We start from the raw sequence: 24,054 nt of genomic DNA, 5'->3' as shown, positions 1-24,054 counted from the left end.
AAAAAAAAAAAAAAAAAAAAAAAAAAAAAAAAAAAAAAAAAAAAACAGGAAGGAAGGAGAGATGCCAGACCCAAGAGTTCTATGAAATCCAGATTAGGCAAAATTAACATGATAGAAATAAGATCAGAAGTTGTTTCAGGGTCAGAGAGTTGACTGGGAAAGGGCATGAGGCACCTCTCTGGGGTGATGATTATGTTGTATATCGTGAGGGGATGTGGATTACATAGATGGATGCATTTTCAGAACTTGAGATCTGTGTATAGCACTGTGTGTAAATTTTCCTCAGTAAAAATTTCAATAGTAAGAAGAAAGGCAATGAAAAAAAAATAAGACATAGGAGATATTTCTGATTCATAACTTGAGACAGAGAAAGAGAGACTGCAAAGGAACTAAAACATGAATGGATTCTAGTTTTCTCAAGAAGTGTTTTACCCTCTAAGCAATTACAAAGTCGGAGAGGATCTGTGTTTTACTTAAGTTATCCCTTTAATGCTTATTTTCTGAAGATCACAGAAGGCATCCAGACTCTAATATCACCAGGCTCTGATGTTCTAGTGGGAAATGTAGAACTATTAAAAAACACAGTGATAAATGGCAACTAGATGACAACAGATGTTTCCCCTCCAGCACAATGATAGAACAATAATAATAGCAGAGATGCCCTATTCAACAGAGATCAGGGAAGAACAGGAGTTACTCCTCAGAAATAGCATCTTAGATACTGGGTTGTAATGCCAACAGAGATGTGAAACATCAAGAAAGTCACGAATACAGTTGTTTCAAATCCTGTGGTACAAGAAGACCTCCATCAGTTGGATGATGATACAGAAAGGCCCACAATTTACAACAAAGGAAGCTAACGCCATGGTTGGCATTGCATTGGATTGCTAGAATCAAGAAAAGACTAGAACATTTCCATTTTCATATATAAATGACAATATTACAGGACCAGGGAAATAGCAATCATAGACTGTGCCACATCTGGTATTCTCTTGAAAATAGCAATTTTTTGGAGCAATTAATATGAAATCAGGAAGAAGACTGGTGATTTGGCTTACTAACATTCCTTTGAGAAAAATAATTGTCTGAACAACGAGTATAAAAATACTGAGATTTCAAGATGATGGGTGAATTATTCTAACTGGAGCTTTATTTAATAATAGCTTAGCCCGTAAACGAAAATAAGTCAAGCAAGCAGTAAAGCCACTTTATAGTTCATTAGTATCTTGGACAACCCCTGTGCCATAAATAGTAAAAAACAAAGAGGACTCCTCCATTTAGTAGCCAAGTGTGAGAACTCCAATGTAAGTGGAGTTTCTAGGTAATCAGAAAGAAGTAAGACTGATGAACAAACAAGGGAGAAATAAATTGGATAATAAAAGTATCTCCACTGTGCTCGGTATCCAACATGCCCATGGGCAGTGAGCCGGAAAGACAGTGCTGGTGAAAGGGAGCTTAAACCTTTCATTTTCTCAAGAGCAAGTGGCTACAGGAAATGGTGAATAGATGAAAAAAAGTCAAACACAATAAATATTTTCTCTGATGACATACCCTTGCCAGAACCTCTAGTGTATCCGTGCATTTTCAGGTTATGGAATTATAATTTAATATTTGGAGTTTAATGGTTCACTATTTTGATCATGTGTGAATCTCTGCTTTTTCTCTAACCTGCTCTCTCTTGATTTGTTCACCGCTTTCTACTCTCTTACTTTTTCTTCTCTTTTGTTAATAACCTTTTTCTCTTATTACAAAACTCTCCTCTAACTTTCCTCGCTAGCTTCCTCCCCCTCATTTCCCTCTTTTTCTATCATGATGTAATTGCTCCAGGGAAAAGTTTCATCTACAATAGAAAGGTTAACCAGGGGGTGTCCAACTAATAAACTAAGGTGTGAATCTAGAGGTTTATTACTTCCTTGTTTAATTTCTGGTTTAGGTGACAAAAACAAGAGCTCACTCAAAGGAATTAAATGTCAAGTACATTTGAAACAAGTAAGAAAATATTTCTTCAAGCAGCATGTAGTGCAATTTACCATAGTAGGAGGCCAGAATATTGTGTGCAGTAGTAAGATTTTAGAGGTGTTATTTTTAACCTAAATAACGTTTGTCATTCGCACCTGTTAACGAAGAAGAGATCAATTTTTTAACTCCCTGGTGAAATAAGAAAAGTTATCTTACCTTCCTCGGTGAAAAGTAATGAGAAAGAATGAGCTATAAATGGAGTTTGTCATTTTCACATTTACAGCATGTGTTAGCTCCTTAGAAAAAAAGACATGACATAGTTGAAGGTAATATTATTCTCAGTCTTATATAATGAACTTTCCTTGCTGTTTCTCTAAAAAGATTCCACATTTACAAAGAGAATAGGATTTAAAAAATAATAAGCTTGATCTTTCATTTCTTGAAAATGATCATGTAAATTGCTCAGAAGTATAATGATCATGTCCTCTTTATTATAAAACATTATCTATATTGTAAAATATGGTCAGAAGTTGAGTATTTGATTGTTGAGGTTTGAATGGAAGGTACAAAGAGTTCTGGTGTCTCGGAATAAGTCAGCTGAGAGCCCAGCTACCAAATGGCTGGCAAGATCTCGTTTACTTTGATGAATTCATCAGTCCTTGATCTGGCCTTGCTTTGCGAGTTCACACCTCAGATTCTTGTTAGCACAAGCAGTGTGATCTGTACCTGGGGTTGCAGACACATTATCTTTGGGTCAGGAAATTACAAGAAACTTTTCTTTTCCTTTTTCATTTTTAAAGAACCTTTACATAATCAGAACAAAAGTTAAAATTATCCGAATATCTCCATTCGGAAATGCTGGTGAATGTGGCTCAGCAATGCAGGTTTATAGAATGTCAGATTGCTTCTCGTGGAGCTGATCATCAGACACTGACCCCTTCAGTGGCAATACATTATGGAGAGATAATATGATGTCCTTGGTCTTGAGGACAAATTACATGTATCTCAAATGAGAATTTGATGATAACTGATTGTCAGTGAGTTTCCAGGTGATTAACTTGCTTCAGCAGAGTACCTGACTACCGGCTGAGTGATTTCACTATGATCTAAAAAGAATGAGTCATGCCATTAGACTGCTCTTGAGAAAACAATATTTCAGTTATTTATTTACTGTTATCAGATGATGTCACCACCAACATTCATAAATCTCTGGTTGTGCAAAGGAGCTCAATTTTCTCATTCATCCTCCTCCGCTTTCCTGCATCCTGAGAGCCCATCTGAGTCACTGCTCTGTGGGGACCCCAGACTACAAGGACATTTCACCTCATCTTCCTCTGTGCCCGATGAATGGTGGTTGAGCATATTTTCATGCCTAATAATTTCAAAATCAGGATTAAAAAGCCCAGTTATATCTTCAGAAGTATACTCTCTACTGTTCAAAGGTATCATCGCATGTAATTCTTTATCCTTCGGGAAAAAACAGTCACCTGAATAATAAATAGCAAAAAATAGATAACTAATACCAAAATAACAAGCTTGCAATTTGCCAAGGAGCTTGTTACAGTGGAAGACAAAACCCGGGTTCAAAGCATTTGTTTTTCTTTTATGTTTATGGTTTGATCCTAGTTTTTTTGGTCAGCAAGTACCAGTCTTTATATTTACTGATTCTTTTATAATTTTGTTAGTGAAAAAAGAGATAGTGTACATATGAAATAGATTGTGATGAATTATCTAAGAATATATATAGCCAAAGGGGTACTGAATTTGATTGTCATGTACTTCAGTCCAGTGAATTCACTCTTAATGTTTTTTATGAAGTAGTCCATTCATCTCTCTACTTTTTGTACTTTTTTATCAGCAAAAAAATTATCCTATAAATGAAAAAACAGTTTTTAAGAAAAGTTATTGTAAATGTTCAAAATAAATGTTCACAGTAAAAATGACAAACATTCCTTGAAATGCACATTGTTTTTATAGAATTGGAATTTTTCCTTCACTAGCTGCATGAGGCAGAGTGGGAACAATACTGGACAAGAAATCAGGCAACCTGAATTCTAGTCCTGTTTCATCATCATAAGGGAGTGATGAGATGCGGTGATATTTCAAGTCCCCTCTCACTTGATGATCTGTAAACTCAAGTAATAGATAAGCTTCATGTAGAACCTAAGCATGTGATAAATTGGTTCAGGGAAGGTTTAATAATTTCAAGCTTTCAAAGATTTTTGAAGATTGCTAGTATTTCCCTTAAAATGTCTTTTAATCATATTGTTCATGGCAAAATATATTTTTGAGGTGGACAATCCATATGATACGCCAAGGTATCTGGCAGATTCTTATGTTCTGTTTTTCATATTGGGAAATATAAAAGGAGAAAAGCATTCTTAGATTAGAGAAACATTCAGTATTACTTTTACTATTATGCAGAGAAACAATTCATTTATAATCCTTAGGCTGGGAGGTCACATTCCTTTTCAAATTGAACAACAGAAGTCTGTTTAACTGGGATTGTTGAAAACTTCCTTCTTCCCACAAATCTCTGAAGACTATGTTACCTAACTTTACAAAGCCCAACATTTTCCTGAGAGAATGAGAAAGTAGAAAACATTTAATTGTGAGGTTACAGATTTACATGTCAGCAATAAACAACAGCAGTTTTTGTTTTTGTCTTTATTTTTGTTTTACACTGAGCCTAAAGAAAATTGAACCACTCATTATCCAGCAAATCAAATCCTAGTTCTTAGGAACTCATAGAACTTTTCCATAAAGGAAGAGTAGAATTTCAGATTACTTGTGGTCTTCATAGGAACATTTTTGGGGGTTAAATACCTCACTCCACTCAACCAAGTTAAATTGTTAGACACAGAGGCATTCTGAGAAAGTGAGGAGGGTAGGACTGAAAGAGCAGTTATGCATTTAAGTATTGTTTCAAATTCTGGGGTGAGCCAGGAATTATTTTTCTTGGAATTTGAATGTTTATTTATATCCATAGGTTTTTAAAATTCACCTCATCTTTCTAGCAGGGGTCACTATTCTCTTCTTGGAAGCCATGACCACCAGTTGCCCTCTGTACTGTCTTGCCTGGTCTCCATCAGGATCATTGTGTTCATCATGAAATTATGATTTATCTTTCCCTTTATCATAATGGCATTCATATGTGTAGTTGTACAATACTTAACTTTATTGGTAGAAAAAAATATTAGGAAGATCACCTTAATGGGCAGCACAGATTAGTTAAGAATATGCATAGAAAGGAACCCCACTACCAATAATCATGGAGAAGTAAATGGAGATACACTTGGATTGATACACACTGAAGGATTATGATGATGGTTAGAGCTTTCCAGAAACCAGACCACGGGCAATCTGGTTGTTCCCCAGGAATTCATTCTTGGACCTTTTCTCTTTTTACTTTGTATATCCTCCCTTATCCCCAGGCCCCTAAAGATAAGCACTCCCATGATTTCAACTAGATCCTAAACTGTCCTATCAGTCCCAATTGCCTTTCTCTGAAAGTTCAGCTGATCATCTCCAATTTTGAGTATAACCAGAAAGCAGGCAGTTTCCAAGCCCTCTAATTCTCTAGAATTGTGTTGTCCAACATGGTAGATGCTAGTCACGGATGGCTGTGGAGCACTTGCAATGTGGCTAGTCTGAATTGAGATGTGCTGTAAGTATAGAATATACCCCACAATTTGAAGACAGTATTTAAAAATGTAAACAGTGTAATTAATAATTTTTATATTACTTACATGTGAAAATATAATTTGAATATATTGAGTTAAATGAAACAGTTTGTTAAAATTAATTCGTTTCTTTTTAATGCAGCCATTAGAAGTAGAAAATGACAAATGTGGCTTACATTAGGTTTTTATAGAGCAGTAGAGGGTGTCCACTTTGCTCCATCCCACCTTATTTCAAGGCATCATTGTATCTTACTTGAGTTACATTGGTAGCCCCCAGTCTTGCCTACCTCCAGTCCATAATTTGCTATAGTAATTTTTCTAAAAGGGACTTGCCACATGACTTTTGAAACAAAATAATTAGTTCTGCAATTGACTAGCTGTGTAACCTTGGACAGTAATTTAATATTTCTAAATCTCAGTTCTAGCATTGTCTAAGTGGAGATAAAAAATAGAAGGAGAGGATTTTGTATCAATTAATTGAGGTATTATTTGTAGAGCTTCTATCAGCACCTATCACATGGTAAACAGCGCATGAAGCCTTTGTGAGCTGGTTGCCACTTTCTGGCCACATCCTTTGCTGCCTTTCTGCATGGATCAGCGTGGTTCCAGTCATACTGACCCACTGAACTAACAGTCCAGCTGTGTGTCATAATTTCTGCATTCCATGTGTCCTATCACGCACTCATCTTTCTTCCTTGCTTGAGTAACTCCTATTTCTCATTCAGGACCAGTTTTGGGACCATCTCCTTTGGAGGCTTTCTCTTACTTCCCCAGTCTCTGCATTAGGTACCATTGCAACCAGTGTGTGCTCCTGTTATGAGTGAAGAGCAATGACAAGTGTCACAGCTGTTGGAGTTAGCAAGTTGTAGGTCCAGATTACAAACTCTAGGTTCAAATTGCAACTTCACGACTGTGTGACCTTGAGCAAATGCCTAACTTCTCTGTAGCTAAATCTCCTCCTCAGTAAAATAAGACACTGATAACTGTCTTAGAGAGTAAGAGGCATTTGAGTATCTGATACGTCACAGAATGCAATAAATAGCTATCATTGCATTGATACCCTCTATTGTAACTCTTTGTTTACTTCTCTGCCTTTCCATTTGAAATGTAAGCTCCTGGAAGAAAATACAAGTGTTTCTTTGGTCCTTGTATCACTAAAGCTTAGTGCAGTGCTTGTGAGCCCTCAACCTAAGTTTGTTAAAATCAAGAATGAATTAATAAATGATGAATGAATAAATAACACCATTGGCATCTAAGAGAGGGTTGAATTTGACCTCCTAGAGGGATGGACATTCAGGGTAAATTAAAATAATTTATGTTGACAAACCCAGTCAGACTGTGAGAAATTCAAGTAAAGGACATTTAGAAGACCTTGGCAGAAATCTGACAGATTTGTCCCATCAGTCATTGATGAAGCTATTGTTTCTGGAGGTAGCAGCCACACAGTGGGTAATATCTGATCATTATAAATCTTTTAGTTTCTTCAGCAGGGTTACCAATGGCTTTTTCCATTTATTATAAATTTGTGGAGATATAAAGCACAATGAAGAAGAGAAGCGTCTAGAGAATTGTAGAGTTCAATGGGAAGAATAGCTGTATCTGTTTTCTTTTCTCTTGTGTTTATTGTTTTTTTTTTTTTAACCCCTGCTATTCTACTACATAGAAGTGATTCTCCAAAGACATCAAACATCTGTCATCTAAGTACTGGTTCTCTAATTCCAGGCTGTAGGCCATTACTTTTATACAGTTATCCAGTTTCTAGCTGAATTCTGTTTAAGCAAAACTATGGAAGGAGGGGGCCTATAATACATATATTATATATAGATATTTTCTTGATATATAGTTGATTTGGAAACTGCTGAGCAATATTTATAGACAAAATAATTGCTATAGAAATTTAAGCAGCAGGCCTCAAATTTCACATCAACAATGATGCTTTTAGTTTAGAGTCACTGGAGGCAAATTGCAGATAGCTATTGTGAGGTTTGAACATTCTTTTACCTTTTCCTCCATCAAACTTGATGTTTCTCTTAAGCCATTTCACAATGACTTGGAGGCCAAATAATCTTCATCTCTCACTAAAGTAAGAAGCCTACTATAAATTTTGTGCTACTTTGCTGTACTTTTATCACAATCACAAGAATTAGAAAAGTAGTAAGAAGTCATTCGCATAATACAGTCTCTATGGAAAAAAAAAACCCTCATGTAAGGTTCTGGAGTAGATGAAAATGGTGGAAATCCACGAGAAATTCTTAGCAATAATAATAGCTAACACTTACATCATGCTTACTATGTGCCAGGCACTGTTCTAAGTTATTTAGACCTCAGACCTTTAAAATGGTTATATTTATGAAGTTGTCTTATATTCATTTATTCATTCAACAAATATTTCAGGAATACAATGTTCTCAAAAGGAATATGCCCTAAATGATGAACAAGAGACAGGTTTATTGTCCTTACAAACTACTGTTGTGTCTCTTCTAATGTCTTGCTTCACAGTAACCAAGGGAAGATTTGAATCTCCTAAGAATTGTGATGCTATGAGATACTAACATTTCAAATTCTGTATCAAATTTGTTTATGTTTTTTCTAAAATATGTTAAAAACACTTGGCACTGTTGATCTTTTGTGTGGGAATGTGGCTCAAAAGATTAGAATAATAACATTTAATCAATGTGGTAAACATAGAGGAAGAACTCTGATTTCTTTGCCAAGTTTTGACATGCAGTGTTTCTCCCTCCTGGCTTTATGGGCTCCTTTCACACTTTTGTCTTCTTCCTATTTGGATGGGTGTTCTACTCCTTTTCTCTAAAATTAACAAACGGCTGAAAGGGCATAATACAATAATCTCCTAAACAAAGGGCATAGTGCCCTTTCTGCAATGTTTGGCACCTGGAATGTGAAAGTCTTTGAAAATGTTCTTTCTGCATGAAATACAGCTCTCATGTGGTTTGAGGTTCAGACAGGGGAAACATAGCTCTTTCTTTCTACATGTTAGGAATGTAATGATTATAGGTTGAAATGTCACAATGCAGAAAATTGTAAATGTTACTGTAAATATACAAGGTCAAATCCAGAATACACATACCTTGTGTATTCAATCTCTACTAGATAGAGATATGAATAAATTCATTTTTAAGATCCTGTCCTAAGATTTTAATAACCACTTCATTTTATAGTAATAAAGATAGGAGCTAATTACGTTATTTGCAAAGTTAGCATAATAGCTCAGTATCCAAAATTTGCTTGAATTAGAATTTGTGTGTATATCATACTAATACGTGGATTAAATACAATCTGATTTCATTGTTTTTAGCATGGTGGGATGTATACATGCAGATTTGTCTGAGGACAGTCATTTTAAACATTTACATTAACCATAACTCCAAAGAAAAATGTTTAAAATGCATAAAACACCTTTTAATTTCAGAGATACAAGTTTTTATGTAAGTGGATATTACTCTGCTTATTTTTAATACTTGCAAAGTCCTTGTATTGAGCATGTATATATTATATAATTATTGATTATAATATCATCTTTCATTAAGTGCCTGCTATGACATTGGTTCTATACTCTGAGTTTTATATATGATCTCTCATTTCATCCTCACAATAACTATGGGGGATTTAGATCAGTATTTTTATCCTCGTTTACAGGTGAGGGAACTGAAACTTTGGAAGGTTAAGTAACTTGCCCACCACTGTAAGTAACTGAAAGAATTGAGATTTATGTTCAAGTCTTTCTGGTTTCAGGTCTTCTTAAACTTATTATAATACAAAATACCCCTACTTTCCTCGAAATGGTGGTTTGAGCTGACTAGCAATAACTGTTACATCTCTTCTTACCTGAGCAGTAAACCACATGTGCTACTTAGTTCTCAGACTGGAAATGTGTTCTGTGTTCCTGCAGGGTTGAATGTAACAACTGTGAGACTGGAGAACAGTGTGGTGCGATTATGCATGGCAATGCTGTCACCTTCTGTGAACCATATGGTCCACGAGAACTGGTAAGTATGTGCTATTTATGTACATTATTCCATTATAGTATTTACTGAGCTTTTTGCCAACAAAAGTTTTTCTTATGCTCTTAAAGTTCAGATGAAAATTCGAATATGATTTATGAGTCCTTTTACAAATATCTTAAAATTGGGAGGGGCGATTCTATGGCCTATTTTCAGATGTAAAAATAAGTAATTCAATAATAAAATTGTCAGCATTAATGGATCTCATTAAATATGGAGCATCACTATGATTAGATGGCTTTTTAAAAATATGAGTATTTGCTATAATATAAATAATAAACAGTTTATGACCTTCTAAGTTCTCCTATAAAGCCATGCTCTTAAAATTGTCCTTATTTTCTCCTTACAAGTCAAAACTGTTAGATGTTCAGTTTTATCATGTTATTTTAAAACTTTGGTTCATAGTCACAGAAGAACCTGATGGATTTTTCTTTAAGTGAGAGAGCACACTGAATAAACCAGTTTTAAAAAATTTTTGATTCATGTCAAATTACTTAGAAGCAGATTATTTTCCTTTACTTTAGATTGATTAGTAGCTTTTGCTTGCCAAATCGTATGTAAAATGAAACATGAGCATTCAAAAAGGAAAGAAGTGAAACTACTAGCCATCAGCATGCAGCTAATGAGCCTTTTTTGTTGTTGTTGAACAACAAAAGAACTTGGTAATTCTTTCTGGCATGAAGACTACTTTCATTTTACCTTCTTGAAAAACAATATAAAAGCAATTGTTAGGTTATATCCTGTCTCAATTCCTTTGTGCCTAATACTCTTCTTGTACTATCTCTTATGCTTTACTTTTCTGCTTTGCGGCTTGGCTTTAATGCTTGTTCTTTTATTTCCCATATCTTCCTTTTCAGAGGGCTTCTAGTAATAGGTTGTATTTTTCACCCTTCTGTCACAATTGTGTTTAAAAATCATTAACTTTCAAAGAAAGACTGACTTCCAATGTAAATTGTTGCGGGGGGGGTGCCAAGATGGGCAATTGAAAGAAGATTTAGTTATCAAAATGTGAAAGCCAATTAATTGTTGTAAGATGGTTCTATTTTATGCTGCTTAAATACCCCTTTCATGCCAACAGATACATTTAATTTATTAAAGATACAAGCTTCAGAGCATTGATGAATTGAGGAGTTTTTAGTTGAAATTACAACACAAACAGAATTAATTGGATGCAAATTAAAATAATAGGTGCTCATAATTCAAGCCTCACAAGTGCTATAATATTCCTGCAGAGCAGTATGAGTCTAATGGTGAAGTTTTTCTTGAAAAAATAGATTTGCTAGTACATTTTAGATAATATACCATGACAGAATTAATTATCTATAAACCTTACCAAATTTAATTTTTTTACTGTAGTTAATTGAGCTTAGACTAAATGCCTGTTTTAGAAGGTGTCTCATTTAGTAATATTCCTGGAAATTCTTGGCAAGTTATTTTTGTTGCCACTGGTGAATAGGAAATAAAAATATCTAAGAATATAATGCCAAAATTCATATTTTCATAGCATAAAACTGAAGTATTATTTAATCCTTTGTATGTTTACTCCTGATTGTTTCACTATGTCTCTGTTTATTTAGCATTAGAGTTGACATATTCAGTGGGCTAATTTTGAATTGTGTTTTATAATTAATGTGGGATTAGCCTTTCAACTAAAAAGGAAAATATTCAAAATAATTATCTTCATCTGGGAAATAAGAAAGCATGTAGTTTTTATATTTCCATTGTAAGCATTTTCCTAAGATGAATTTGTATGGTGAGATTCAAGGGGAATAAAATAAAACAGATTGAGAATGATGGAGATGATGTCCACATTTTATACTAACTTCTAATTTTTCATAATTTTTATACTGTATTGGTATCCCCAAAGCAAAAATATATATTGTACTCAAGTTGTGTTTATAGAAGACAGATCAATCAAATGAAAAGTGAGGAATTCAATTTTCAGTTAACATTATATTCAATATTTACTAAAATCCAAACATTTGCATGGTAGTTTATGACTGAATCCAGTCAAAATTGTTGTGCATGAGAACTAATGAAAGTTACCAGCCCCGAAACATCACTTTTTAAACAATATTCCTTCTTATTGTTCATAAAACCCATTCTTACTGAAGTTGTAAGAAAAAGAACCACAAGCAAAGAACCTTAGTAGGCTAAGGCTTTATCTTTTAAAATGCTAAAAAGAGGATCTCCATTTTTGTGAATGTAGTTAAAAAGCCATTTCATTTCAGGAGAAGTTAGTCAGTGAGAGGTGGCAGCAACTGTTACCTGGACATAGCACAAGTTTTTGTTCCTTTTACTGCTGTGCCATGCACCCCTCACTGGGTTTTATTTAACCCAGTGAAGTCTCTGTATTTCAGGTGGTGACACTGAACTTTATTCATTTTGTTAGCATAAAATAAAGGTATGAAGGAATTCATTTACTCACTTCTTTAAAGGAAAAATATGCTCTCAGAATTTAAAATGAAATGAGTTATGAAGCCCTCCATTTTAAAAAAAGAAATTATTTACTAAATTATTACTATTATGTTTTATTAAGGCAGGGCTTCACTCTGGCACCCAGGCTGGTGTCCAGGTGCGCCATCATGGCTCACTGCACCCCTAACCTACCGAGCTCAGCTGATCCTATGGCCTCATCCTCCCACCTCAGACTCCTGCCTCAGCCTCCCGCCTCAGCCTCCCACCTCCTGCCTCAGCCTCCCAAGGAGCTGGGACTACAGGCATGCACCACCACACCCAGCTAATTTTTTTAAATTGTTTGCAGAGATGAGGTCTCCCTATGTTGCCTAGGCTGTCTTGAACTCCTGGGCTCAAGCAATCCTACTGCCTTGGCTTCCTAAAGCGCTGCGATTACAGACATGAGCCTCCAGGCCAGGCCTATTTACTGAATTATTCTCACATATTTGGAAATGCATTTTAATTACAAGGGTGTGTTTGGACTAAAACAATATCAAACCCAATAAAAAATTTTAGAGAAAAAGTGCAGAACGAACAGCTTTGGCCTACAGTGATTTCTTCTGATTCATTTAGTTATCATACTAATTTCCTGTAGTTTTGAGTGTATTTAATAATTTAAGAGAGACTTGGTAAGAAAAAAGTTATGTCTCAGACAGTCATAGTTAACCATATTATTTACCAAAAGCTCTTTAACGGCACCTTTTGTTTCAGAATGTCAAATATAAAGGCTTAATAACTCACATTTGAACTCAAGATTAATAATTTGTAATACCCAATTATAAATACAGGTATAATTTGTATTTATAATACTCAAGTATAAATATAGGTGAATAGATTTCAGAATAGATTTCATAGGCAGTGCTTCTTTTTTCTTTCCCTCATCTCTCCTGTTCTTTCTTGTAGCTGATATTTTACTAATAAAATAAATGGGTAAAGGTAAAGAAATTAATCAACCAGTCCTAAGCTTCTGTGGTGAAAAAAATTAGAATCAGTGACTAATCAAAAGTCTAGGTTCACCCTCAGTTAGCACACATAATTTGAAATTTGGCGATATTTCACACAACTTGCTGTTTGCTAGCAGAGGTCACGGCTGTGGAACTTGATCAAGTAGGTGACACAAGCATCATTTATTACACCATCAGGATAAGTAAGACTCTTCAGTACATTTAATGCACTAGCAGTAGCTTTATAATCATGTATTTAAAGCACACATTCAGTCACCTCTCAAAGTCATGGTATAGATATTTTGATATTCACATGCATCCGATCTTTTAATGTTCACATCTCAACGGAATTCCAACAGAGCAAGAGGCTTGCTCACTCATTTCCTATGGCTGTTCATGAATTGTATAGCACTTGACCCTTCTGCGATTGTGGACTCTATCCTATAAGGGGTAACAAAGTGCAGGGATATGTCTAAAGATGTTATTAAGACATATAAGAAGCCAAGTACAACAGAGACTCTCTCTCAAAAAAAACAAAACAACAAAAAAAAAAAGAAGCAAAAGTAAGACAACCTACTGCCTCTGCCACAGTGAAGAGTTATCTGCTTTCTATTGCATAGGGCGGAGTCATTGAAATGTCCAATATTGTAGTGTACAGAGTTTCAGAACCCAGCAAAATGAGAACCTGAATTCTCGTCTCATTTGAGCTGGTATGTGTCAAAGTTACTGCTCTGACCCATGAAAGGGTCAGATAAAAAAAAAAGTTAAAGGATAAAAAAAATGTTAAAATTAAAGAAGCACCATTCTTCTTTCAGAAGGGAGAAATTTTGCTTAAGCATGCTTCTTCATGAAACTGAGGAAAAGTAGCAGAAACTTATCTGAAGACTATTTCTAGGTCCATAATTATATTTCTTTTCTTCATTTTTTGGGTAACAGTTTTATTGAGAAATAATCCACAGATTCTACATTTTTAAAGTGTTCAGTTCAAGGCTTCTGGTTTATTTACAAAGTTATGGAACCATTATTACAATCAATTTTAGACCATTTTATCACACCCCGCCACAAAGAAAGCCTATGACCTTTAGCTATTGTAGTTCTATTTCTTTTTCAAAATAATTTTATTCTGCTTATTTGTTCTTAATTTATCTCCCAATTTTTGTTTGGTAGCCTTTTGCTACATTCTCTTTGGGTCACAGATCTGTTGATATGGTAGGATGGAGGGGAGATGGTGGAATGAGTGGAGAGGAGCCTTGTTAAATGCCTTCACAAGATAACCTGCTGGATTCCACTAAAAACAGTTTATGAAAGGACATTGAGAAATATGCTATCCATTCCCAAGTCAGAATTTCACTTATTTATTCCCCACAGGGGAACAAGAAACAGATCTGTGTTTGGACACACTGATAAAATGAACTAACAACTGGATAAATGCAACTTCTGTTAATGGATTTCCTCTTTCCTCTTTTTTAACTCTTCCCCTCCCTGTACCCCTCCCAGCATCTTTCTCTTCTTTCTCCTATCTTGTCTTATTTTTATATATTCTTTTTCCCTAGATTACCACAGGCCTTAATACAACAACAGCTTCTGTCCTCCAATTTTCCATTGGTAAGTGTTTTTAGCAGTTATAATGATTTAACTTGGAAACATTTGCTTTAAACATGGTGTGCAATCAGGATTATAATGCCAGATGCTTTCAGATTTAGAGAATAGTAAGTCTTAGTTTTGCAGTAAATAATCTACAACACTTTTAAAGTGAAATAAATATTTTTAAATGTTACATTCTGTTCTCACTTCTCTCCAGCAGGGTGTAGCATTAAAAATACTGCAGATAATTCAATAAATCTTAAGATGATTTACATATGTATTTTGCATACATTGGCTTATTCTATTACAGCAGGATTACCTTCCTGGTTGTGTTTTGCTCAGATTAAGATTGAAATATGTTCTATTTCCTGAGCTCTGGCTAACTGGTAGTGAGAGAGATAATTACTGGTAACCAAAAGAAACCAATTAAGGCTTCATGTTTGGCATGAATAATCTATGTTAAATTCAAACATAGATAATGAAAATAATGACTGTGTCTGGCAGTGTTTCTTTTTTTTTTTTTTCTTTTCTTTTTTTTTTTTTTTTTGAGACGGAGTCTCGCTCTGTGGCCCAGGCTGGAGTGCAGTGGCCGGATCTCAGCTCACTGCAAGCTCCGCCTCCTGGGTTTACGCCATTCTCCTGCCTCAGCCTCCCGAGTAGCTGGGACTACAGGCGCTCACCATCTCGCCCGGCTAGTTTTTTGTATTTTTTAGTAGAGACGGGGTTTCACCGTGTTAGCCAGGATGGTCTCGATCTCCTGACCTCGTGATCCACCCGTCTCGGCCTCCCAAAGTGGGCAGTGTTTCTTTTAAGTGCTTTTGTTTTAGAGCTAAAAGTTCCTACCCAAAGTATTCAGTAAAATAGGGTGCCTTTTGATCGAGTGTTTGCAGTTTTGCTGTCTATTCTATTACCTTCCATTTTATTTTTCAAGGGTATGTATTTATAAATAACTGGTATACATTTACAAAGGAAATGTTCTAGGGGAAGAAAGATGCTGTGTTTTAATGGGGCTAGGTCCCATAAGAGCAAAACCCCCTCCTGGTCGTTCCCTGTGGCATGAGAATTGCAGATGTCCAGCAGCCATGCTGAGAACAGCATCCTCCAGTCGCTTCCATATCTTAGAAGGTCCGCCATTAGCGAAAGGACTGTTTCCCTCAGGAGCCTTCTATTCCAAATTGCAAGTTAGTGTTCTACAGCCAGGAGCCCACCGTGGTTGATTGTGCTGAAGAACAGTTTTCTTTAAGTCATGTATTTGTCACTTTTTCATCAGAGTGCCTTGTTCCAGCCTGTGTAGCAGGTACTATGTGAAATCACCTGGTTGCATTTTGGGTTTTCTTCTCCAGTTGACAGTATTACCTACAACAATTTACAGGCAGTTCAGAAGTCCATGTATGATCATAAGCTAAGTGTTAGGAAAAACAAAAATAATAGTTTTTTGATGAAAGAGTTTTCTTTGACTTATTAACGAGTGTATCCTAACTCTTCTGTAGCAAACACATAATGTTTTTATAATCAAAAGAATATTTTATTTTTAAAGAGTTGTGGTGCTACAAAAATCATTTTTTTAACTGTAGCATGACAGGCAACTTAGAGCCTCTTAATCAGAATAAATGTGTTTAGATTCATTATGCTGTTAATATATAAAAATATGCTGAATAATGGTTAATAATGTATCAGTATTCTGAGTACTTGTTCTTTTTGTTAAAGAAATGAACAGTAGTTTCAGATATTGTCTTTAAGCAATTAAAGAACATGAAAATCAATTTTAAAATACATGTCTCCTAATTCTAATATTATTCATACTTTATTCAAGGGAGGAGAGCTCCTATACTGATTAAATTATCCTTTATTAAAGGGGAAAAATTACATTTTGGTGAATAGTATACTGGTAATATGGCATAGATTCTCTATTTCCTTGCCTTTCATTTGTACCAATTACAATAGAGTTGATGAAAAAGTAGCAAGAAGAGGAGGTAATCAGAGAATGACGGGTTTATTACCTAAGACTCAAAACCCAGAGCAAGCACCAGGGCCAAGGTCTCAGGACTAGACACAAACATGGGACTTAGCAAGAACCCTTGGTCTCCCCACAAGCCAGAAGACTGTAGCCCGTCAGGCCAACTTATGTTATTTAAAGCACGGATTTGAATCCCGCTGGAAGACTGGAAGAGTAACAGAATTGGGGAATGAGAGAGAGAGAGAGAGAGAGAGTAAGGAGAAAATGAAGGAAGGGTGGAAGGAGGAAGGAAAGAGGGAGGAAGGAAATGAGAAAAAGAGATCTCAAGTTTATAACTAAAAATACATTTATAAATCTTTTCAGGTGGCTGTTTTAGAATCAAAAGTGAAATTTTAACATATCCTAGGAATGAAATGGAACATATTTAGTAAAAGAAATTGTAATTTATTGTTTATAAACTTCATTGGTGAATTTACTTACTACATTTTGAGAGTAAAAAATTGTGGGAAACCAAGAAGAGTTAGGATGGCAAAGAAACAATGTAGCAAACCATCTGCTGTATGGTGTGTGGTGGTATGTGGTGAATACAGTATAACGGGCACAACTTTCCAGAAATGTTTTTGTGTATCTCATTATCATTTATTTATATGGATGTTTATGAGGTATGAGGGTGTGACATCATTCTGTTTACTTGAGTGATATGAGGGCCAGATTGAGGAACACTCACAAATTCTAGAAATGCCGTAATTGTGTGTATCCATAGTAATCAGACACCAAAATAGAAATTAAAATGAATCCAACCAATCCAATAGCAACCATAATAGCCATTTTATTTATACTCAGTTGAAAAATTATATTAAGATTATGTTATAAAAAACCTATATGTTAACAATTCAACATTTACATTTCCTTGTGTACTATGGAATTCTCCAAATCTATACTAATAATATGGTTACATATGTTGAGTTAGTTTTAGTTCACTCCTTAGGAAGTACTTTAGGATATTAAATGTTAAATGTTCACTGAGTAACACAATGATTCAAGCAGTTTTCTAGGGAATTCCATTATTATTTATGACCTAAGTGGTCAATTATGTTCATAATTGAGCATATATCCACAATTGGAGAAATTATTGTGTTGATACTTTCATATTGCTCTTGTAAACATTTTCAGTTGCATAACAAATGTTATCCAAAAGACTCCCAAGTTCCTCATACAAAAACTGCTTGAATTATTAAGGGGTGTCTCAAATAAATTCCATCATGCCAATGTTTAGCAGCAATGCTCTCTCAGTTCTTTCAAATACACACATACACACACACAGTATATACAATATATACATATATTACATTATATATGTATACATACATGTGTATATCTGATGTTTATATAGAGTATATTTTGTGTGTATATATAGATTATGTACGTGTATATATACACATATACACATTCATACATATATATATATAAATGTAAGGCTGTCTTAACCAAATGATTTTAAAAGTTAAAGAATCCTGAAAATGCATTTCTGCAAGATGAAATTTATCATGTTATCCATAGCTAAATCATCTTGGAAAGTGTCCTAAAATATTCTTAGAAGAACTCTTCATTTTTCCATTCCAATGAAAGGTCTTGTATCCATTTCTGTGCTGAGGCGTAGATTTGCTACCATTCTCACTTGATTCGTTAGATTCAACTTGTGGAATTTATAGTTGTCGCCTTAGGGGCATTTATCCGCTTCCTTTAGATTTCTTCTGGGATAGGAAGAAAAATTTGAGATAACACCCTTGGAAAATGTTATCCTACAGATGCCTCCAAACTCTGCTTTCTCAGGCAGGGTTGAGGGTCCAAAGGAAATGCCGGTAGTACTTCGTGTCCATCATTCACTTAACAAAATTTCACTGAGTATTTGTTGTGTGCTCAGTATTTGCTTGAGCTGGCTTTAACTCTGGGAAAACAAAATAAGTGAGAAAACAGAACACATTTAACAAGGCACTGAGCACGTACAGAGCATGAAATCTCTAGAAAGTGGCATTGTTGTAAACAGGGTGGGTTTGTATATAGGTCCCCAGGGTGGCAGTGCCTAATGAGGTCCTTTAGGAAGGCTTCTTAGGAAGGAGAATCCCTGTCAACAACCTGAGTCACTTGAAAGGACAGAGAAAGGTTTTTCAGGTAATGAGGCAGAGTGAACACAGGCAAGGCGTTGGAGGGGAACATGCGTGCCCTCCTGGAGCAGAGGAACTGGGCCTGGTAGCTATGAGCAATGTCAGATAAAGTTGCATCTGTCTGAAGACTAATCTGTATCAGCTCAGGGCTTCAACTTATTTAATAGAGAGATAAATGTTAAATGGAGGTTTTAAGCTCACTTAATTAACCTTTTAAAAGTAAAATAAGGTTGTTCTTTAGCTATTTAATAGAGGTCTGCAAAAGAACCTCTTTCTGTCTTGAGCAATAGAGAAATAGAATAAAATTAATTCTTCAGAAAAATTATTTGGGTAGTTGTGTTAGGGGTGACTTTGTCACTTCCTTGATAGAGATCTACATTGAGTCACTCTAAAAGAATTTACCAAGTAATATGCTTGTTCAGTTTAGCTTACCTCTTATATCAGATTAATAGGATTCATTAGCCAAACAAGGAATAAAGGTAAAGCATTTAAAAACACACCATGAAGAATAAATAGTTTGGCTTGCCAGACAAATCTATCCTGTCCATCACAGTATCCTCAGTCACTAGCCCAGGGACTTATAATAAATAGATGCTCATAAATATTTCCTGCCTGAGTGACAAGTAACCATTACAAAGACATCTATAATAGTATGTTACCAAGTGTTAAATTGATGTGATGCAGACATTTCATGCCAAAAGCGGGTTTGGGGGAGATGATCTGAGGACCACAGTCAATGGAAAAGATTACCCAGAAAGAAACTGAGAATCACCAGTCAACTATGCTTTAAGTGAAACAAGTAGACAGAAATATATATGCTTGTGTTTATCAGTACGTAATTACTGAGCTAACTAGAATCTGTTATTTGTTCATGATTTATAGGATTAGTACCTTTTCTCTTGAGTTTTACTCATGGATGTCCTAAACATTCGGGTTTTATTTTCGTATGTGTGTTTAATTTTTTATTTATTTATTTATTTATTTTGCTGCTTTGTTTTTGTTTTTATCATTTCAAGGCAGAAGGAAGTCATTAAATCATAAATGCTTTGTATTTACATATTAAGATGTACAAATGTTCTTAGGCCTGAATTATTCTCCTTCTGTACTGTACGTGCTACGGAGTCTCAGAGATGAATGAGAGCCACTCTGTTTACACGAGCGTATTTTGAAAAATAAAAACTGGAAATTATAAAAGCTGAAAATACTCTTAGCTGAATTGGAATATTGCTTTGTGAAAGAAAAGAGATCTGGTATTATTTTTTCTTTAATAGATGTAAAGGATAAAATGTCACTTGTAAAAGGTATATTTCACTTAGCATTAGAAAAGCAGTTGATTTTTCCCTTGAGCCTAATTCATAAACATCTTAATTACTCAGAACTTGATTCAGTAGAGAAATTCTCTCTCAACTCTTTTAGATCAGGTAATTCAAGAGGAGGAGAAATCGATTCCTCCATATCTTGGTATGAATTATTGCTCATTTCCTCCACGAACTTACTGAAATATATGTAAAATTAGATTCTCATTTTTTTTCAAGAATCACTCTCCCTGGTGAGTAAGACCTTGGGGAACTTATGATGAAATAGTGAACACCTCTTCTGAAACATGGACACTTCTAAGTATGAGACTAACAAAATCTTTGGTGACCTGAGCCCAAAACAAAAATAAATAAAACGTTAGAAAATTTTAATGGCAAAAATCATACATATGTTTTATAAGGTTAAATACATGTTTTATTTAAGGGTAAGATTATTGAATATAAAATATATTCAACTAAGATTTAAGATTTGATTTCCAGATCTTCAAATATCTATATTAAAACAAAAAATGAAATATTTATATATGGAATACCTCTATGTTAACTAAAATTTGGTAAGTAAAGGAGTGAAACTGATTATGATGCAGGGTGTCCTGCTTTGTCATCCCAGAGGTGACCTTTTTAGGAAATGCTTATTTTTTAAAATGAGTTTAAATGAAATATATTTAAATATATAACATATTTATATATAGTATTTATAAATATATATATTTCAAATCCACCTCACCCCAAACTCTTAAGCCCTAGCTTAAGTAATAAAAGAGAATATTCTGAAATCCTGCAAAATACCGCTAAGCCCAAAGTTCTGGCAAAGATTGTTGAGATTAATTATAAGTGTTATTTAATTATTAGAACTGATAATTAAATATTTTTATATGAATTAAAATACACAATTTGACGTAAGTATTATCCCCTTTCTCTTTTGAGATATTCAATTTGTCACTCATCTGATGAGGCTTAGAAAAATAAATGTCAGTGATTCATTCATAAATCTGTGCTGTTAACATTTTGAGGGGACTGTTCTAGTAGAAGAAATACAGCAGTGAACTACAGGATGAGAAGAAATTCATTATTGATGTAGACCAAATGGTCTCTCAAACACCACTCCTCCATGAAAACTCATCCCGTTGCCCCAGCCTGATATCTTTGAAACCCCACCTCCTCTGAATTTATTTTATGACAGGTACTTCACTCTGCTTTGATAGATACACTGACCATTTCTGCACATTCACTTTCACCTTTTCTAACTTAAATATTCCTTGAGGGCTAAGGAACATACAAGCGTCCCTTTCTGTATGTAGGACAGAATTTGGCTCACACCTAGAACTAAAAAAAAAAATGTAACTAAATTGAATTCCTAGGTTACTTTAGGGATTTTGTACTGTTCCACCTTGGTGCTGAATACTATCCTCATTCTTGACTTCTGAAGCAAGGGAGTATGCTAAATGAAATCCATGGGCATTGTTAGAATTTAGTCTGAGCCTGCAGTTTCCAGTTTCTTGTCAATTAACCAGGGACTCATCTGTCAAAGAGAAGATCTTTAGGATCTTTAGAATGTTTATTATATGTATCATAATGTGCTTATGTTCACTGTAGAGAAAGCAAAGCCTAAGACGCTGCCCCAATCTTTGAGAAGTTTATTATCAAATAGAGGGGAGGGGGTGGGGGGAGAGTCCACGTGGGAGAAGAAAACAAGTATGGCAGTAAACATTGCTGATTAACAGATGCAGACTACAGAGGAGAATGACAGTATGATTTGTTGGAAAGTCCAGGAAAGAGGGAGGGCTGGAGGGAGGACTTCATTATTTGGGAAAGAGATTGACAAGAGCAGGTATGGTACCACCAGAGGGTCAGGCGTCACAGTGTAGGTTAGGGAAATGGCACCCTGTAGGAAGAACAAGACGCAGGAGCCCTGCTAAGAAGTGGGGACCAAGGTCAGAGCCAGACAACAACAATGATACTAATGCTGTCTCCAGATTGCCATGAGTGGAGGAGAGGAGATACTTACCACTTGCTGCCCAGGGTGGGGATTCGTCCTCCTAGAAAATGGGCCAGGCATGAGCATCCGGGCGTAGTTTACATGGGCCCTGGGGAAAGGAGGACGGCCTGGCAGGGAACCTGGCAAAGCCAGACACATTTCTCTTCCTTGTGTTTCATGCAACATGGCAAGAGTTCTCTACTGTGGGCCTGGGAGAAAACTTGCAGGGGTTGGGCACTTGGAAGTGGTTGGAACGTGGCTTGGCATTCCATAAACTGGGAGAGAATGGATCCTTCTCTCCATTATGGTAGGAGTACCAGTGATAATGAAGAAATATAAATATTTTGGAAGTGAGGGAAGAGGGATAGGACTGGAAGGGAGAAAAGCACAAGCAGGGAGGAGGACAGCTGTTCATTTTATATCCTGTGGTCATTGTCCATCTGCCATGAACTGGAAGAAGTCCCCTAATGAGGTTTGGGAAATTCAGCCAGGAAAGTGACTGAGGGACAAAATATTAAGTACAATAAATCACGCACTGTCACATTTAGCCAGAAAGAAAGATTTGTAAGTCTGATAGTCAAAACAGAGATTATTACTAGTAGCCTCATTTTAAACATAAATATAAAACAGAAAGTGGAAGACAGTTGCTTTTCAAACCTGATTCTTTTTCTATATTTTATGAAAAAAAGACTTTCAAGTATAAAGGAAGCATGTTTTTAGTTCAAGTATAGAATATTTTTGAAGATTTTTATTGATTTTATTCTTCTACTTTATTTGACCTCTCTTAATCCTTATTATCAGTTTTTAGATGCTTAGAATGAAAATTTTGCTTGCATATAATGTTCCCTCATACAACATTGTCCTTGAAATATGTTTTCTCAGTTAATAAATGCTGAATTCCCCTGTGGGTATTTTTGGTGGGCAAAACAGAGGTATAGACATAAACTCTAGACTTCCCTATCCAAATTCCCTAGCCCAAATTAATTGATAATTTGGGCTGACCAAAAACTTTGGACATTCATTTCTTTAAATTTATAATTTCTATTCATAAAATAATTATCTTAATTTTGATGATCATAATTTACCAAAATTAAATTTGTTTGCTCTGTCAAGAACAGTTCTTGACAGATCCAAGAGTAATGAGAGGATTTCTGTTCATGCAGAATGGAACTATTCTTAATTAAAGTAATATCTGTGGGCTTCTTTCAGTCACAATTGTCATCCCTGTCATTTGGGAATGAGAAGCCCCAGGACACTTCCCGCCTGGGCTGCCACAAAGCATTATCCGATACAGTAACCATTTTTTCCTGCCCTGCTTCTTACCCATGAATCAAACTGCTGCCCTTTTGGCTAAGGCCCCTGGACTTCAACAAAGCATGAGTTGCCTCTACGTGCAGGCATAGGCAAGGCAAATGGAGCCTGTATTTCATGAGAGCCAGAAGCTGCTCTGCATGGTGGGATGTGCACACACTGTCAGACATGGGGGACAGCAGCTGAGTGCATACCAACCAGGCAGATCATTGACTCAACCGCATTCCCTGTGTAGCCATTTCTCATGCATTTATTTTACCTGTGATCAGAGAATTGGTAAAATAGCACACTTAGAACCAAATTCTCATCTTTCCAGTAGATTTTCCCTCCTGCTTTGAACTCTGTTTTCCAAAGTACCCTGTGGATATATGATGTACGGTAAGGTAATAAGAGTAATAAAAACAATTTGCTTTGAATATTATCAAGCAAAAAACTAGCTGCTAGAAAATAAACACATATTTTTATCAAATTTAAAAATTATTGGAACAAATTTATATAGATAGTCATATTATCAAACAAAATGCTCAGATAAGGGGCCGGGCGCGGTGGCTCAAGCCTGTAATCCCAGCACTTTGGGAGGCCGAGACGGGCGGATCACGAGGTCAGGAGATCGAGACCATCCTGGCTGACACGGTGAAACCCCGTCTCTACTAAAAAAATACAAAAAACTAGCCGGGC

At 35.5% G+C, this 24,054-nt stretch overlaps 1 protein-coding gene across 2 annotated transcripts in view; it reads left to right on the top strand.

Annotated features, from left to right (window-relative positions):
* The window catches only part of RELN (reelin), a 520,317-nt gene that overhangs the window by 245,066 nt on the left and 251,197 nt on the right, over positions 1–24,054 (top strand). For both annotated transcript variants that reach the window (XM_025380191.1, XM_025380192.1), the window contains exons 7-8: positions 9,553–9,649; positions 14,619–14,670. In XM_025380191.1, coding sequence (XP_025235976.1) covers positions 9,553–9,649; positions 14,619–14,670 — 149 coding nt within the window. The remainder of the gene's footprint in view (positions 1–9,552; positions 9,650–14,618; positions 14,671–24,054) is intronic.

The sequence above is a fragment of the Theropithecus gelada genome, chromosome 3 (assembly GCF_003255815.1).
Source record: "Theropithecus gelada isolate Dixy chromosome 3, Tgel_1.0, whole genome shotgun sequence".
Taxonomy (NCBI): Eukaryota; Metazoa; Chordata; class Mammalia; order Primates; family Cercopithecidae; genus Theropithecus; species Theropithecus gelada.
This window is presented reverse-complemented; position numbering and strand designations above follow the sequence as displayed.